The sequence below is a fragment of the Aethalodelphis obliquidens genome, unplaced genomic scaffold, assembly GCF_003676395.1.
Source record: "Aethalodelphis obliquidens isolate GAN/ISIS:26980383/991018 unplaced genomic scaffold, ASM367639v1 scaffold32, whole genome shotgun sequence".
NCBI classification, from domain to species: Eukaryota; Metazoa; Chordata; class Mammalia; order Artiodactyla; family Delphinidae; genus Aethalodelphis; species Aethalodelphis obliquidens.
The window spans coordinates 3,400,690-3,419,034 of record NW_020837976.1 but is presented as its reverse complement, the minus strand read 5'-3'; the positions used below and the strand labels follow the sequence as shown (position 1 = coordinate 3,419,034).

The 18,345-nt window shown below is 40.4% G+C and overlaps 1 protein-coding gene across 1 annotated transcript in view; it reads right to left on the bottom strand.

Annotated features, from left to right (window-relative positions):
- LAMA3 (laminin subunit alpha 3) overlaps window positions 1-18,345 on the bottom strand; it is a 225,570-nt gene that overhangs the window by 42,801 nt on the left and 164,424 nt on the right. Inside the window, exons 43-55 of the mRNA XM_027127533.1 lie at window positions 15,302-15,352; window positions 14,236-14,387; window positions 9,202-9,312; window positions 8,977-9,088; window positions 8,597-8,764; window positions 6,951-7,147; window positions 5,651-5,767; window positions 4,443-4,597; window positions 4,022-4,163; window positions 3,083-3,185; window positions 2,008-2,124; window positions 1,743-1,922; window positions 1,051-1,193 (exon numbers count right to left, since the gene is read on the bottom strand). Of these exons, the coding sequence (XP_026983334.1) occupies window positions 1,051-1,193; window positions 1,743-1,922; window positions 2,008-2,124; window positions 3,083-3,185; window positions 4,022-4,163; window positions 4,443-4,597; window positions 5,651-5,767; window positions 6,951-7,147; window positions 8,597-8,764; window positions 8,977-9,088; window positions 9,202-9,312; window positions 14,236-14,387; window positions 15,302-15,352 (1,748 nt within the window). The remainder of the gene's footprint in view (window positions 1-1,050; window positions 1,194-1,742; window positions 1,923-2,007; window positions 2,125-3,082; window positions 3,186-4,021; window positions 4,164-4,442; window positions 4,598-5,650; window positions 5,768-6,950; window positions 7,148-8,596; window positions 8,765-8,976; window positions 9,089-9,201; window positions 9,313-14,235; window positions 14,388-15,301; window positions 15,353-18,345) is intronic.

The window sequence follows — 18,345 nt, the reverse complement described above, 5'->3', positions numbered from 1 at the left end:
TTGAGGCTCAAAAGACGTAATACTGAGCCTGGCAATCAACCATGGTGCCTCCAGGGCAGTGATATTCTGACTTGGCTTTCCAACTCTCTATCTCCAAATATCTCATAGGGAGGTGGCTGAAAAATACAAGCTATTTCATTTACATTATTTTAGGATAAAACAAATTGTGAGGGAGAAGCGTAAGGAATTCAAGTAAATAATGTTAGATTAAAATTAGAAAGGCTGATGGAATTTTCCAATGAAGGAAAATTGCTGTAATCTCCTATTCAGAACACTGCTCGTGTTGGTAGGAACCGTTCCTCCATCCTCAATAAAAGTGGATTCTACAACTTCCAAGTTAAAATGAGAAGGTAGGTCTTGTTCAGTATCACATCTGCACGTTCCAATCACAGAACCCTTACTCGAACTTGCAATAACACTTTACCAGCTGGAGCCTGGAGGAGAATCCTGCTTCCTGTCTGCAGGAGTCAGTGAGAAGGAAACTGCTCCAGGTCCTTGATGTACCAGATCATCTAAGGGATGAAGATGACGTGTACTTTTGAAGGATGACAGGAGGAAATGAACTTGCACATTGGGAGCAACCAAAGAATTATGGCAAGAAAGACAACCAGGGGACTTGGGCGCAGTGGTTGAGAACCTGCCTGCCAATGGAGGGGACACAGGTTTGATTCCGGGTCCAGGAAGATCTCACATGCTGCGGAGCAACTAAGCCCGTACACCACAACTACTGAGCATGTGCTCTAGAGCCGGTGAGCCGCAACTACCGAGCCCACGCACCACAGCTACTGAAGCCCGCGCGCCTAGAGCCCATGCTCTGCAACGAGAGAAGCCACCGCAATAAGAAGCTCACGCACCGCAACAAAGAGTGGCCCCCGCTCGCCTCAACTAGAGAAAGCTTGCGCACAGCAACAAAGATGCAACGCAGCCAAAAAATAAATAAAAAGAAAGACAACCAGTTCTTGAGCACATAGATACCTTTCCTTTCCTAATGAATGGAGTAACTCATCAAAGAATGAGCCTTGGTGCCTGGCAATGTGGGGACACACCCACCTTATTTGCAGCATCTCTGGCCTGCTGAATTAGCTCCCGTATGCGGTCCATGTTGTCAGAGATGTTGCCCAGTGGCAACAGCTGTTGGTTGATACTTTCAATCTTGCTCAAAAGATCAGGTAGTTTGCTGGTTAATTTCTTTACTGTTGGTGAGATTACAAAACAGAAATTTATCATTGTGAGTTGAGAAAAGGTTAAATACAGATGTTCTCATTGATAGTACTTGTCAAGTGGTATGTCTGGGTCCCAAACGTTGGACAGGATGACTCAGAATCAGGTAATACAGTTTCTATATTATAGAAATATATATTATACATAGTTCTATATAAATACATCATGGATCTTATTCTGCAATCTAGATATCAAATCATCTTTCTTGACCACTATAAAAAATAAATCTTTGCTTTTTGATCTTTAATATTAATAATAATTCAATTCCTCATAATTCAGGGACCTATATCTCCACTCTATAAAAGGGAAAATCAAGAGCAATGTTCATGGATTTTTTTCAAAAATCCTACTTGGTCCTTTTAACTAACAGAATAGCCACACTCTTTGAATGGATTATGTGAAGTTGTTTTTAATATTTTAATTTCTAAGATCAGACTTTACCAGGGAAAAATTAAAACTGGCCAAAGCACATACTGATGGAGAAAGTGGATAATATGTCCTGGGCAGAGAATGCCTGCTACCTGAATTATCTGCATCGGTGAGAGCCTTGTTGAAGTCTTCACTCCTGGTGCTCCCATAGGTATCCTTAATTCTTTCCACGTCTGTCTGAATGGGGTTGAGCCCATCTAGAACATCATTTGTGATGTCGTTGGCATTTCTGACCATGCTCTTTGCACTATTGATTATACCATCAATGTCATCTAATGCACACACAAACAGGGAGGGGTAAGTATCTAAAATGTTTGACAAAAGAAGCCAAGTCCCGTGGGTTAGGGAGCTGCTGACCTCTCTGTATCCCACGAAGATCATCGCGGATGGTCGTGAGATTGGTGTCTACCAGCCCTTTCTGAATGGTCATAATTTTCAGAGTTTGCTGCAGGTTGTTGAGAGCCGGACTGATTTCTAAAATGAAATAAAGCAGCAAGAGGCAATTACCCTAAAGATCTTGATCATCTGTGGGTATTGGTGACCCCTGAAGTAGCCAAGGTCTGCACAGCATTGAGCAGACCTGCATCTTAGCAGTCATCCCCGAGATGCCCACTGCATGCACCTAGACCCACAGGTCCTCCAGTTACAGAGGCCAGGAGCATATAGAGCCTGTGTTACCAGGCTCCTTGGAAATGCACATGAGGAAAGGGAGAGGTGTAATAACTCATTTTAATTTTTAAAAATGAAAAAAGATAAATAAATAAATATATTTATTTACTGGTAGAAGGCATCTAACTGCTTTGAAAGGATTAAGAAGGTAAGTGAGGGCTCTGAGCTCGGATGGCTGCTCAGCTATGAATGACCACAGGAGACCAGAGAAAATCAAGACACAGCATTTTCTGAACACAGGAATTTGGTGAGATCGAGACGGTTTAATTATTTTTTTAAAAAAATCAAATTAAATAAGTAGAAAAAGTTCAAAGACAAAAATTTAAAAATCTTCATGCTCCATAGTGGTAGTGATTTTTGGTACTTTCAGTTGCTAAGATTTTAGGGCTTAAGAAATTTTGAAGCAGTTGCTCTAATGACCTGAAACTAATTACCTGGGCCTTAAGTAAGAAAGCAGCACTGTACATACCTCAATGCTATGTGGGTCCACACGGGATTAAACTAAGAATCCCCTCCCCCAAACCCAAGGCCAGGCCGAAACAGGCCTATCAGCCTCAAGATTTACTTAGATTTATGAGGTTCTAGTTAATTTGGTATATGTTAGAATATTGGGTAGACACATCCCAGCTATGAGTTTGCAAAGCATCATTTGCATGGACACTGAGATTCAAGAAGTGCGTTTGCTTCTAGGGCTGCCTCTCCTGGTCTCATAGGTTGTTTCCAAGTCTTTGACTATCCCAGCCTCCACCCTAACCCTCAGTACCTTGCTGTAGCTTCTTCTGGGTTATCTTGGCTTCATTTAATAGTTTATCGCTGTTGGAACTCAGGGTTTTAGCTTTTCTTGGAACATCTTCCTTTATCACTGTCTGAAAGCAAAGTGTTTATCCGCTTTAAATGTGATACACCTTAGGAAATATAGTGCAAGAGTTTTCATCCTACCCCAAAGCCCTTATCTTTAATCTTTAAAGAATGAGGTTAGAAGGTAAAGAGGAGGTTTAAAAAGACTGTTCCTTGAAAGATACAGTCAGGGCTCTAAGAAGACGTCTGTGGCTTAGGGAGGCAGACCCATCTCTGCTGATATAATGACAAATTGTGTGACACCTTCTCATTTTCTCACTGTCACTTGTACAATACCCTCTGAAATAATGGAGGACAGAGCTAAAATGTTTTTAGGCTTTTAATCTTCGGGAGATAAAAATCTTCAACCTTCTGAGGTCTGTCCCCTAATTCTCTCATAGTTAATAATTTGTTCTTTATTTTTAGACATAGGAATATTATATGATGCATTTAAGATACCATAGGACTCCGCAGACATGCCCAGGTGTAAGACAAATGACAGGAAATAAATGGTTATAAAATTGTGTACAAAAATTTCTCTTCTTTGGTAAATGTTAATACTCAGTCACAGCATAAAAACATATCTGGTAAGAAGCAGGGTAGGACACTTTCATGGTTCAAAATCAATAATCAGTGTGATTTCTATCTGGTTTTACAAATGATTTTTAAAAGTGGGCAACATTTATCAAACAGCCAAGTATATACAGAAATGACTTATATCTAGAGCAAGTTCGAGTCTATTCTATATAACAAATTCTGGTCTAAAATAATGCTTTTTTCTATTCCTTGGTGCATGCAGAAAGAAGATAGGAAAACGAGTCGTCTCCAGAGTGCCTGGAGAGAAGGTACCAGTGCAGGGGCTCACCTGGAGGGCAGCCTCAGACGCGCTGGTGGCCTTGTCCGCTGCGTCCTCGGCTGCTTTGATGGCATTGAGGATGTTCTCATAGGCGGTGGCAGCGTCCACGGCACAGCGTACCAGCTCATCCCCACTGGTGTTCCTCTTGATCCTAGAAAATGGTACAGGAGAGGGCTCCAGCGGCTCCCCTGCCTGCAGCTGAGCCCCCTAACCTCCCGATTCATTTGACAGATGGAGACTTGGGGCTGCAAGCTCTGCAGCTCTGCCCCAAAGATGCAGCTGGGAATCAGGCCCCTGCGGCTGGTCGGGTTCGGAACTGGGCCCTGGGTGCCGCCCTCCACCCTGGTCTGGAGACCCCACTCCCCCTGAGAGGCCTTCCCACCAGGCTCCAGCGGCCCCTGCAGTTAGACCCATCAGGCCAGCCACTCACTCCTCCAGCTGCCTCGCCAGCTCCTGTAAAGACTGCGCATGCTTCTCTGCCTCCCCCACCAGGGATGCTTTACTGGACGATTTGGAAAGTTCTCTCACTTTGTCACTTAGTTCGTGTCTTGCTTCATTTAAGGTGACAGCTAGTTTTTCATATTCCTGTATTTTCCAAGTAAACAAGAGGTAGTGTCAACTTAAGCAAAGCACGTATATGCTATTTTCTTGACCTCTGTTGTAAATGATGTTTCCAGGAAGCAACAATGAGAAACTGTTTTCTGAGCCCGCTCAGCACACCAATTATTCCTTGGTTACTTGAGATATTGACACTGATAATATTCTCCCAAGTTATACCACCATTTTGAACATTTTCCATATGGTGGGTACCCACTTTGATAGATTTTATAAAAGCTCATTATTATCATTTGTGTATAGCTGCACTAAACCAAAATACCTTTTTTCTGACTTAGAAATAGCGATAATAAAAGATATTTTCAAAATGACCAATGGGCTGCTAAGAAATGTTGTCCATCTTTTGCCAGTCCTAAATGTCTTCTGTTAATAATGTATGCCTGATATTTTATTTTATTTTGTAATTGTTTTTTAGCTTTACTGAGGTATAACTGACATACGATTGTAAGGTATTTAAAGTGCACGAAGTGATGATTTGATATATGCATACATTGTGAAAGGATTCCCCCAGTGAGTTAACACATCAATCAGCTCATATTTTATCCTCTTAACTTTTTGGGGAGTGGGGGTGAGAACATTTAAATTCTCTTTTAGCGAATTTCAATTATACAATATAGTGCTGTATATGAATATGTATATGACTAGAGTCATATGTATATGTATATGTACATATGTATATGTACGTATATGTATATGACTAGAGTCATATTGCTTTACATTAGATCCTCAGACCTTATTCATCTTAGAGATGAAAATGATATTTTAAAAATAGCACCACATTTTTTTTCGTTATCACAAAAGTAACATTCACTCACTGCAGGCAAATTAGATAATAGAGATAGATCTAGAGAAGATACATCATTCACCCCCCCCGCAAGGGACAACCACTCTTAACCATCTGGTATATTTTCTTCCACCTAAAAGACATATATTGGAGAAAAAATTGGTTCGCCGATCTCATAGTTTCCTCGAAACATAATTTAAATGCTTTTTGATTTTCCAGAGAACCAGTTTTGCCTCTACCTCATGGCTTTTACTCATCAGCTCCAAGGCAACATTAGTTTGCAGTAAGGAAGAGTCTGCAGTGGCTAGATGCTTGGTGAAGTCACTCTGGAGGGAATTCATTTCTTTAACTTGTCTCTGGAGAGAATAAAAAGAATGTCTGTGAGCTTCATGATGTATCGTCAGAAGGCACAGGCATATTTATTGGACAACAGCATAGAAGTAGTTTCAGAGTCAGAATGCCTTCTTGCACTTAAAGGTCATCTAGGAAACTCCAAAGCCATGAGACATCAGCTCAATTTGTTGTGTAGGTGTGTTGTCATAGTTTCCACAGACAACATGCCAATGAAACAATTGCTGTCACATTGGAGAAGGTTTCTACACTGGGCTCAACCAGGCCCATGAGGTGGATATATAATTAAGCTCTGGCTAGTGGATCAGAATGAGGGATTTTAACTAAGGGAATCAGCACCAACCATCAGCACACTCTACATGCCGGTCCCAGCGAAGATGTTGGGACACTTCAATAAGGAAACACACAGGACTTTAGGATGCCAGGGTGGAGGCTGCCCGAGCTCAGGGACCCGTAAAATTGGACCCTGCTCCCTTCCCCTTGGCAAAATCAGTGACTTCCAACAGAGGTGTTACTACCTGAAGAGGCTTTGGGAGCTAACCCTATCACCATCAGTGAAGATAGTCATTGTCTTTTACGAAATTCTGCGTTTTTTTTTTTTTGGGGGGGGGTGTTCAGTCCTATGTTATTCCACTTTGATCTTACTGTCATTTCATAGGCCCTCACACTTTTGTTGTTGTTTTAGCCTACAGTGTTCACCACTGAAATACACACTATAGAATTCGAGCTTTAACTCCTCATTGCAACTCCTGCATGTGGCCTGTATTTTGACTTATTTCCTATGAAGCAAGTAATGGCTTAAAATGCCTTTGCTGGTGATTCTGATAATGATGTTTACATATATGACACACCAAGTCAGTTATTTAGAGCATACATTGTACACTTTGAATTAATTATAACAATATTAATTTCTCACCTATTTGGCAACATTATTGGCCCAGCACTCTATCAGCCAGGGGTGGGGGTGAAGCGATTTGCTCTGCTTTCTCTGTGGTTTAAGTTCAGAAACTTTTCTGGCCGCTGAGGAGTAGCAACTACTTTGATTTTGCCTTTAATGCCTCGCTCCTATTTGATTAGGGTTTCCTGTACAGACAGCTGCCTGGCTCTGCCACTTTATTAACGATGAAGATTCCTGTTCCCTCATCCTTGTCATTAACCAAACCATGCAGATTCTGACCGTGACCTCACCTTGATGGATTCCAAAGCCCTCTCGTTTTCTCGGTTGAGGCCGGTGGCCTGCTTTGCTTGGGCACTGGCCTCCTGTAGAGCGGCACGGAGGTCACTGAGTTTGGCTTCGTATTCATTTAAAGAATCTCGTATATTCTTAACAAGCCCATTGTTCTCCACCTGGTGGTTTTCCAGCCAGCTTCTTATCCGAGTCAGCACTGTAATACATCACCTTTTTGTTTTCCACTTGAGAGATGAGTACATTGGAAGCTAACGTATAAAGACTACAGAAGGAGAATTGAGTTTCTACTCACTTCATGGTCTTCCTCGAACTTGCAAGGGAGCAGGAAAGGAAACTAGCATTTATGTTATGTTATACACACACTGTCTCATTTAACTTTCGTGACAACCACATGAAAACAGTAATTATCATCCTCATGTTTCAGATAGGAAAATGGATGGCCTGAGAAATTGGGTGACAAGGTTTTAGCCTTGGGACTTGAACTTGACCTGCAGAGCACAAAGTACATGCTCCTTCTACTACTAACACTGTCTCCTTGCAGCTAAAAGCCAAGGCTAATATTAAATTTAAACAATACAAATGCTAAAAGAGAACTGCTACTATCTGTAACCACTGATACATCATTTTACTAGAGAATAAAGGTCAGTACTGGGAAAAATATACACCAAATTATTATTTCTTACAGTTTTGAGCTAATGAGGCTTTTTCCCTAACCCAAACCTTTAGATATATTCAGTTAATTTCTAGTATATTCATTTTTGGAGGTAACAGTAGTGCTAATATCAATGTATGATTCAAAAGATTAATGGTGATAAGGTGAGCATTAAAAATGATATGAGAGAGCTGAGTGGAGATGAATGAAAGAAGAATGAAAATGCAGTTAAAAAGGAACAAGAGGTATCAGTGTCTAATATCTAAGAGGAAACTTTTTTTTTTGCATGATGGTAAGATATTCTATTCTATGGATAAAGAAGATGTGGTATATATGTACAATGGAATATTACTCAGCCTTTAAAAAGAATGAAATAATGCCATTTGCAGCAATACGGATGGACCTAGAAATTATCATACTAAGCGAAGTAAGCCAAACAAAGACAAAAACCATACGATATCACTTATATGTGGAATCTAAAATATGACACAAATGAACATATCTATGAAAAAGAAACAGACTCACAGACATAGACGAGACTTGTGATTGCCAAGGAGTGGGGAGGGAGGGAAGGATTGAGAGTCTGGGATTGGTAGATGTAAACTATTATACATAGGATGGATAAACAACAAGCTTCTACTGCAAAGTACAGGTAACTATATTCAATATCCTGTGATAAACCATAATGGAAAGTAACGTGAAAAAGAAAGTATATATATATGTATAACTGAAATCACTTTGCTGTACAGCAGAAATTAACACAACATTGTAAATCAACTATACTTCAATAAATTAAAAAAGTGTTGTTCTGTCCCACGGCTTCTCAGTAATCTGAAGGGGCTACCTACTTTCACCACGTGATCCTCTACCAGTAATATACGCTGAAAGGATGAGCCCCTCCACCTGGCACCGGTGACTAGATATTGCACTCTGCACACCGTATTTCAAACCAATTAGAACGGATTGTATGCAAGAATTTGGGAGGGTCCTTACGAAGCTGAGCCTCTCTTTTTTCCGCTTCTGCTTCCCTCAGGTTCTTCCCAAAGTTGCGGTTCCTCAGTTCCCTCAACATGCGCTCCGCTTCAGCCAGCTTTCTGGAAAAATCGTCCAAAGGCAAGTTGTTTCCTTCCCCTTCTGTCCCAGAGATCTGCTTCACAAGAACTGGAAAACATCAAGCAGTTTATTGAACTGGGAATTCTGGACTCCAGCAGACTACTAAAAAAAAAAAAAGGCCGAGATATTTATGGAGGGTTCATATTGGTTTTTTAGTATCACTACAGGTTCTTTTTCACAATGTTGAACTTTTTCTTTGTACAACAAAGGCTACAAAGTAATATAAAAGATGTTTAATTGGGCTGAGTAACTCTTCTTACCGTGCACATTCCGGATGACATTTTTAATCTTTGTGTCCAGCTCTTTGGCGCCTTGGGTTGTCCGATCAACATTGCTATATAATGTTTGAGCTTTTCTGGAATTTATTTGAACCTATATGAAAAACAAATTGATGAGCAAAAAGTAAGAGTTGATGGGAGGAAAAAACTAACAGTATTCTGAAAGCAAAAAAAAAAAAAGTTAATGTTATTGACCTAACACATTACCTTTTCTTGCAAAGTTTCAAATTCACGATTCAAGTTACTCAGTTCTTTTTCCAGGCCATCCAGTTTTGATTTATGATTTGAAACGGTGGAACTGTAGCTGAGCAACTGGCTCTGAAAGTAACATACAAAGTTAATCTCACTTTAGAGTAGAAATTTGGAGGGAAGTCTTACCAAGTTGGTAAACCTGGTGATGATGTGAAAAGCTTCATTTAGCAAGACCAATGCTGATCCTTAGAAAAAAAATACGGTTCTTTGAAATAGGCCACATGAAGAATAAATTTCTGATGTAAGTTGCGATATGGCTCTAAAATAAAGTAGTAAAATTTAAAAACATGAAGAGACAAGAGATACTTTACTTGAATTAACGATCTAACCTTATAGAAATGAGGGTGATGTCACTTACTTGACGTATTAAGGTTTAGATTCTATTATAAAGAATTGTTCAGTTATTTTTAACCTATATGTTACCTGATAATACTAAAAAGAAGTGCCTATGGCTACTCTATTCAGGGACTCACTAGATTCAAAGAATTATAGAGCAGGAGGGAAATTTGTAGCTCATTTAATTGAATACCCTTATTCAATAGGAAAAAAATGAGAAAACAGAAGCCCAAAGAAGTTGGGTGACCCATCCATGCCACAGCAGTACAGGTGATTACTGATTGCTTCAGGACTCAAATCCTGGTCCCCTGTCCTTTTTGAGGAACTCAACAGCCTCATTACTTTTAGAGGGTGACATTGCCTCATATAATATCTAGAAGAGTAAATATTTTCAATTTTGGGGAAAAAATATGTTAATACCTTGAGAATTTTTACAAGAAAAAGCAAAATTATTATCTCTATTTGCACACGAGAACAGCGTTGGGTAAAAGAACACAGGCTTTCCAGCTCAGGTCCACACCCTAGGTTCACCACTTAATAGATAAGCTCACTGGACTTTATCTCCTTCATCTGTATATTGGTGATTATAATATTAAGCTGCTGGTTGTTTTCAGTGGTAAGTGGGCTAATGCATTATAAAATGCCACATACATACGACCGTCCAAAAAATTAGTTGCTCTCTCATACATATTCCTACTGAATTTTCATAGTGTTTGTGTGATATTGCAAGAAGATAGTTCTATTTTATTTTTGTTGTAGGCAAATAAGGCACATCATTCTAAAGAGTGTTAGTAGAAGTATAAGAAGTAAGAAGTATAGTGGGTGAAGCATGGTCTTTAGAATTTCATCTTGTGTATGAATAATGGTTGACAATCAATCACCCTACTTTCAAAACCCTCACCAATCCCAGACATCAGAGGTTACAGAGAACAAAATTATCTGTTGGATCTTTTTTACACTTTTCTCAAGTTCATACAAATCTATAAAAACAGACTGACATTTTCCTGAGTAGATATTCTTTTATTTTGTCAAAAAAAGGTTACAACTTCCTGTGACTTTCTACATTCACAGAGCAGGTTAACACATGTAGATTTTACTAATTCTGTTTTATTATAATCTGCACTAGGGGACAAACTGGAATTTGTGCAACAATGCCCTGATTGTTTCAGATGTTTTATTTTTAATTTTTGCAGACAGGAAGACAAAAGTCATTCTTACCTTTGCTCCCCTTTCTGTAATGCATCTTTTTATTTTCAGCCTGCTTTTAAGTATGTCAACTTATTTTTGTTTTTAAAGCAATTAATTAATGGTGGGCTTTAGTAAGACTTTTATTCTGTATCCTGCTTGGAATTCACAGGACTTCTTAGAGCTGTGAGTTAATAGTTTTGCCTCAAAATTGGAACATTTTCTACCGTTAAATGCACAAATATTTTTCTGCTCCTTACTTCATTTTTCTTCAGTGACAACAATTACATATAGGTTTGGTGACTTGATGTTGTCCCACAGGTCAATGAGGCTCTTTCTGTTTTTGTTCGTTTGATTTTTTAAAAGCTTTACTGAGGTATAACTGACATACAACAAAAGGCACGTGTTTAAAGTACACAATTTGATATGCTTTGACACATGACCCATGAAATTGTCTCCACAATTAAGATAAGAAACATTTCCTCATGCCCCTTGTAACCCCTCCCCCCGATTCTCCCTGACACTTCCTTCCCCATCACCAGGAACACACACTAATAGATTACTTTTCGTTTTCTAGAACTGTGCACAACTTATGACTGTCACACATAAACACGCACACACTCATTAGGATATGAACTTTCCCTGGTCTGGCTTCTTTCAGTCAGAGTACTTATTCTGAGATTCACCCATGCATCAGTAGTTCATTACAATTTATTGCAAACTAGCATTCTACTCTGTAGATGTACAGTCATTTATTTATGCCTTCACCTGCTGACAGACTTTTGGGATGTTTCTGATTTTTGCTTATTGCAAATAAAGCTACCAAAAAAAAAAAAAAAAGGAATTTCACCTTGGCTTGAATCCTTCTGGACCCACCACATACTAGCTGTGTGACTGAGGGCAAGTTACTTAGCTTTTCCAGGCCTGTTAAATAAAAATAACACTATTTTCCTCATAGGATGTTGTGAGACGTAAGGAAAGCACTTAGCACAGAACCTGGCACATAGGATGGATACCAAAATGTCGGTTGCCTTCCCTTCATTGAAAAAATGCAGGGTTGTACTGATGACATCAAAGTAACCCAAGTGGCTTTTCTTTTTCTCTGAAAACATAAAGACTTCCCCCCTTCCTCTCCATGTTAAGCCTGCAAACCATGCTCTAAAATTACCCTAATGGGATGGAAAAGAACCAGTTTTCTAGCATTAGTTTTTGCTGTATGTACTCAACCATAGCCACTAATGGTTTACAATCAGCCCTCATTCCAAAAGCACTTATTAAACTTTCCCCAAAACCTCTTTCACTATGTCTAGCTTAGGGTTTATCTCATCTACTGATTTATTTTACTTTGAGTATATTTTTTCATTTCCACGAGTTTTACTTAGATCTTTTCATATTTACCTCTTCTCGTTTGGTTTCTGGTGTTTAAAATTTTTTTCTAATTTCTTGTTCCTTCTACTGGATGTTATTCTCTTTTTTTTTTCTGGTACGCGGGCCTCTCACTGTTGTGGCCTCTCCCGTTGCAGAGCACAGGCTCCAGACACGCAGGCTCAGTGGCCATGGCTCACGGGCCCAGCCACTCCGCGGCATGTGGGATCTTCCCGGACCGGGACACGAACCCGTGTCCCCTGCATCGGCAGGCGGACTCTCAACTACTGCGCCACCAGGGAAGCCCCGGATGTTATTCCTTAAAGTAATTTTCAGATTGTCCTATGATTTTCATTTTCTCTAAAGGGAACTTATCACTTGACTGTTGCTTCTGCTGCATGTCTTTCTTATTATCTGTCTGTTACAGTGTTTGCAGGCTCCTTCCAAGAGGGAGATTTCTTCTTCTCCCTGCACTCTCTGTGCCCTGTCCAGTGATCTTGTGGTCATCATTACTCCCACCCCAGACGCCCCAGTCCAGGACCAGGTGTTATAGTGACAGCTTAGGACTTGTACATTATGGTGATAGTGAGAATGTCACATTTCAGCACAGATCCTGGTTTGTGAGTCTTGTCCACATCCTGGCTGCATGGTTGTCCTTTCTTAGGTTCTCATACAGCCATTGTCCAACAATGGGAATTGGAAAGTTTTGAGGTTGCTTTTTCAGCCTCCATTTATAGGCAGAAGAGCCCCCGTTTTCCCCCCAGGGAGCCTGACTCTGGCCCGTGGGGCACTTTCGGCCCTAGTACTTCTTAGGATACCCTCTTGACCACCTTCTTTCCAACTGTACATAGTACATGTTCTGAGCTATGAAACAGACATCAACACATTTAAGAGAACTGGAATCATAAAGTATGTTCTCTGACCCCAAAAGAGTTAAACTAGAAATCAATAACAGAGAGTTATCTGGAAAATCCCCAATTCAGAAATTAAACAATACAGTTCTAGTCACAAGAGGAATTAGAAAATTTTTCTTTTTTCTTTGGCCACGCTGCGTGGCTTGTGGGATCTCAGTTTCCAACCAGGGATTGAACCCAGGCCACAGCAGTGAAAGCCCAGAATCCTAACCGCTAGGCCACTAGGGAGCTCCCTAGAAAATCTTTTGAATTGAATGAAAATGAAAACACAACATTTTAAAATGTGTGGAATACAGCTAAAGCAGTGTTTAGGGGAAAACTTATAGCACTAAATGCTTATATTAAGAAAGGTTTTGGATCAGTAAATAAGCTTTTATCTTAAGAAACTAGAAAATGAATGGCAAACTAAACCCAAAGCAAGCAGAAGGAAGAAAAGATATGGATAAGAACAGAAGTCAATGAAATTGAAAACTGAAGAAAAGCAGAGAGAAATCAATGAAATAAAAAGATCAATAAAATTGATAAACCTCTAGACAGAATAATCAAAGAAAGAGATAAGACACAAATGACCAATAACCAGAATGAATGAGAAAGCATCACTACAGATTTTGCAGATATTAAAAGGATAAGGAAAAATTATGAACAACTGTATTGCAATGCATTTGGTAATTTAGACGAAATAGAAAAATTGTTTGAAAGGCACAAATTACTAAATATCACTCAAGAAGAAATAGATAAATCCTAATTGTCCCATATCTATTTTTTAATTGAACTTACAGTTTAATTAAAAAAAAAAAACTTTCAACAAAGAAAATCCCAGGCCCACATGGCTTCACTGGAAAATTCCATCAAACATTTAAAGAAGAATTAATAACAACTGTACTCAAATTCGTACGAGTCTTCCAAATGCAAAACAGTGAGCTAAAGTTATGAGAAAAAGGAGCCCAGAAACGTTCAGTATGTAAGGAATGTTCACTTAGAAGTGTTAGTTTTGTGTGTTCACCGGTACTTTTCACCAGTAAAAATCTAATCTTCATTTAGATCAGAGGAAGGAGGACAGCCTCCCTGAGGCTTAAGTGGAGTCAAGTTCCCCCCTTTCTCACGTGAGGAGTATTCGTTCACACAGCATCTCTCTTCACCAAGTATCTGCTCTGGGTCAGGCATCATGCTGGACCCACAGAGTACTTACCCTCAGGTCCTTGGTCTGGGTCTCCAAGTGCCTCATCTGCTCCAGGGTCCCCACGCTGGCACTCAGGCCCTGCAGCTGAGACTTGACCAGGAGGAGCTCGTCCTCCATGGTGGCCAGGTCGTTCAAGAGCGTCATCACACAGCTGTCACAATCTGTGGGGGCCGCAATCAAAGGCACAAGTGCTGTGGGCTGGAGCCACAGGAATGCAAAGAGCCCCAGAGCTGTGCCGCCCAGTTAATACACACATAGCCCATCACAGGCAAAAATCACAATCCTGGACTTCTCCGGGAAAGATGCAGATTCTGAAGAAGGGAGATCTCTAGACAGGGGGCATTTGACAAAGAAATGGTGGAATGGGGAAAAAGGGTGAGGGTGGTCAAAAGGTACAAACTTCCAGTTATATGATAAGTAAGTTCTTGGGATGTAACGTACAGCACAGTGACTATAGTTAACGACACTGTATTATATATTTAAAAGTTGCTAGAAGAGTAGATCTTAAAAATTCCTAATGCAAGACAGAAAATTTGTAACTGTGTGAGGTGATGGATGGTAACTAAGTTAATTGTGGTGATCATTTCACAACATACACATATATCAAATCATTATGTTATATACTTTAATACAATGTTGCATGTCAATTATATCTCAATAAAACTGGGCAAAAAAAGAAATGGTGAATCTATTCAACTTGTTGCTTATTTTGTATGTGGGAAAAGGGTAATAAATAGTTTTTATTTATTGAGTGCTTGCTATTTACCAAGAATCATGATAAGGGATTTATAAGCATTTTTCCAACAGCTCTATGAGGTTGGCATAGTTATTACCAACCTCAGTTTCACCATCTGACAAAAGAATGATGAAACCGAGGCTTGAAGAAGTAAGGTCATTTGCACGAGATCATACAGATTTTAGTTGACAGAGGCTGGATGTGACTCTAAGTAGCCCTCCTTCCACCACCTCCCACCACTGCTTTCCCAGACTCGAAACTGCGTGTCCCAGTGTAGGGCTCACGGATTTTAAGCTGAACCCCACAACTTGGAAAGGAGGGGGCCATTTCTCTTCTCACCGTCACATTCTTCTCCAGGGCCACCATCTTTGGGTTCTTGGTTTATGCAGTCTGAAATGAGGAGTAACCAGAGAAGACAGCGTTATTAAACTTACTCTTCACGTGCTTTTTTTTTTTTTTTTTTTTTTTTTTTTTGGTTTTTTGGCCTCTCCCCCCTGTGGCCTCTCCCGTTGCGGAGCACAGACTCTGGACGCGCAGGCTCAGCGGCCATGGCTCACGGGCCCAGCCGCTCTGCGGCATGCGGGATCTTCCCGGACCAGGGCACGAACCCGTGTCCCCTGCATCGGCAGGCGGACTCTCAACCACTGCGCCACCAGGGAAGCCCCTTCACGTGCTTTTTAACTTGGCTTTGGGGAAAGCTAGTTTTGTGTTCAGTCACCCAGCCACACAGCATTGCCGGCTCCTCCCTTTTCCCTCCCTCCTCGGTGCCACTGCTTGGGGAGCTGTCTCATCTCCCAACAATCTTGCTACAGGAACTTCTCGTGTGGCCTCTCTGATTATATATTCAGTTTCTTCTCTACAAAGGGTTACGCCATTCTTATGAAATGAAATCTCCTAATCGCCGGTGTTGTCCTCATTTGGTAGCCTCCTATACAACTGCTGATGTCTCTTCTAATATCATTCAAGAACATTCAATAAACACTGAGCACCTTTGAGCATTCCCAGTGTGCCATGGCCCTGTGCTAGGGGCAGGAATACAAAGATAGCAAGTCTCTGGTGTCCTGTAGTTTAATGGTCCTATGGGGGAGACAGGCACATTTCACAACAGTGTGACAGATGCTGTGAGATATGCACACGAAGTTAGTGGACCTACTCCACCACCTACTGCTCACATATGCTGAATATTGAGGTTCTCAGCTATAGACGGGAAAGCCTAATGGTCACCCCTGGACATTCTTTACTCCTCCCACTTCTACTCCTTTCCCCATACCATGCATTCTTACGCTGAAATGCCCTCTCATTTTCCTGTGAAAAATCATCTGACTTTATTAAAGGAAAACTCTAAGCTTGAAACTTTCCTAGACATGCTACAGGGAGGCTTTCAGGTGTCTTCTCAGCAGCCACACCTTGTGTGTATACACATACGTTTTGAACCACATTTATTTTTAACTGTAAATATATATATATAAGTTCACTATGGAAAATTTGGGAAAATCAGCAAAATGAGATAAAACATTATCCTTGATCCTACCACTCAAAGACGATAAGTGTCTCCTCACAGTATCTTTGTAGACATTTTATTATATGTAATCATAGGTTTCTCTTACTCATCCTTTTTAAAAAAATCTTTTACTCACTCTTATATGGACATATAGCTGTGTCACTTTAATTTCCTCAATTAGACCGTAAATGCCTTACAGGCAGGAAACATGGTTTTATTTCCTTCACAAACTCCTGCAAACACAGCATATGGGGGACTTGACTTAGGAAGAGGACTGATTTATCAGTGCAATTCTCTCAACAAGTTTGAGTTTTGACCACCAAGGAATCTGGACGTTATTAATTGAAAGAAAGAATGAAAAAGAGGGAAAAAAGCTCACAGGAACAAACGTGTCTCACAGGTGAGCATTTTGTTCCATTTCTGGAACAAAGAGTTCCCATCCTCATTCTAGGTTGGTTACTTTTGCTATTAGCAAAAGCATTCATCTCACAAGTAACGACGTGTCTGATGCCGAAACTTCTCCTGAACACCTCCAGTGACAGTAGAACTCATTTCCTTTTAAACCAGTCCTTCTCGTCTTTAAACATTTGACACTTCTTCCTCAGAATGATCTAAAATAGATCTCCCTCTAGCTTCCACTCCTGGATGTGAGTTCTCCATACCTTAAGCCACACAGAACAAGACCCACCCTTCTCCCACACATGTGCCTTTCAGATCCGTCCTTTCCAAGTCTCCTTTCCACCATCCTGGTCTGTCAGTCCTTCCTCATGTCACAGGGCTCTAAGTCCCTTCACAGCCTCATCTTTTTTCTGAACAAACTTGTAGCTTGTCTATTGCCTTGTAAAGACACGGGCCCTTTGTGGGGACTTGCGTGGGCGGCGGACCAGGGAACAACGGCAGGCCACCTGGTTTTGGACACTAGAACTCAGTGGAGATAGTATAAGGTGTCTAAGGGGCCACGTTACCCTCTTGATTCATATTGAACTCACCGCTGACTGAAACCTTAGCCACGTCTCATTTATCACAAACTTATGTTTTTTTCCATTCAACTACAGGATCGACTCCACGCTTACCCTAACATAATTTTGTCTGGTTAGAACTGGCTCCTCATTCCAGGCTGTGGAGGCCCTATTTTATTCTAAATGTGTCACAGGAGGCATTTGCTAGCTCCTCCAACTTTGTGTCACCTGATAACTGGGTGGGCAGGTCTTCTATATTTCCATTCAAGTCTATGATGTTGAACAAGATGGAGCCCAGATGAAGCCCCAAACATAACAACAGACACCTCGTTCTAGACTGATAAGGCTCCATTTACTCTGCGTTCCTTTGGAAACAGTCACTTGACTGGATCTAATCCATACATCCAGGGTTTAGTTCTTCATCTTGTCTATAAGATGAGAGATTTTATCTAAGGATTTGGCATTGCACCACATCAACGGCATTTTCCTGATAAACCACATTAATATTCTCCATCAAAGAAGGACGTAGAGAGTCTTCCTGTTTTTCCAACTTCGTTTTTCCCTAATGAACCTATACTAACTCCCAGTTAATGTTTTTTTTCTTGGTATGTAAAATCCATCTCAATTATACACCCACATCCTAGAACAGTTACTACTTTAATAGAAACAGCACTCTGACTCCTTCAGATACATACACGAAGGAAGCTGATGAGATGATTCCCTTATAATGTCAAAGGGAGATCTCAGCAAAAACCACCAAAATAGGGTCTGAAATTATTTTGGCTATAATTAGTGATATTTTAAAAACAATTTACCTAAAAAAAGAAACCTACTTGAAGTAAGTTATTCACCAAACCTGTGAATACTACCTAAGCATTCCCGGCTTTGTCAAAACAAGGGGACAACTTGTTAGCTGGAATTGT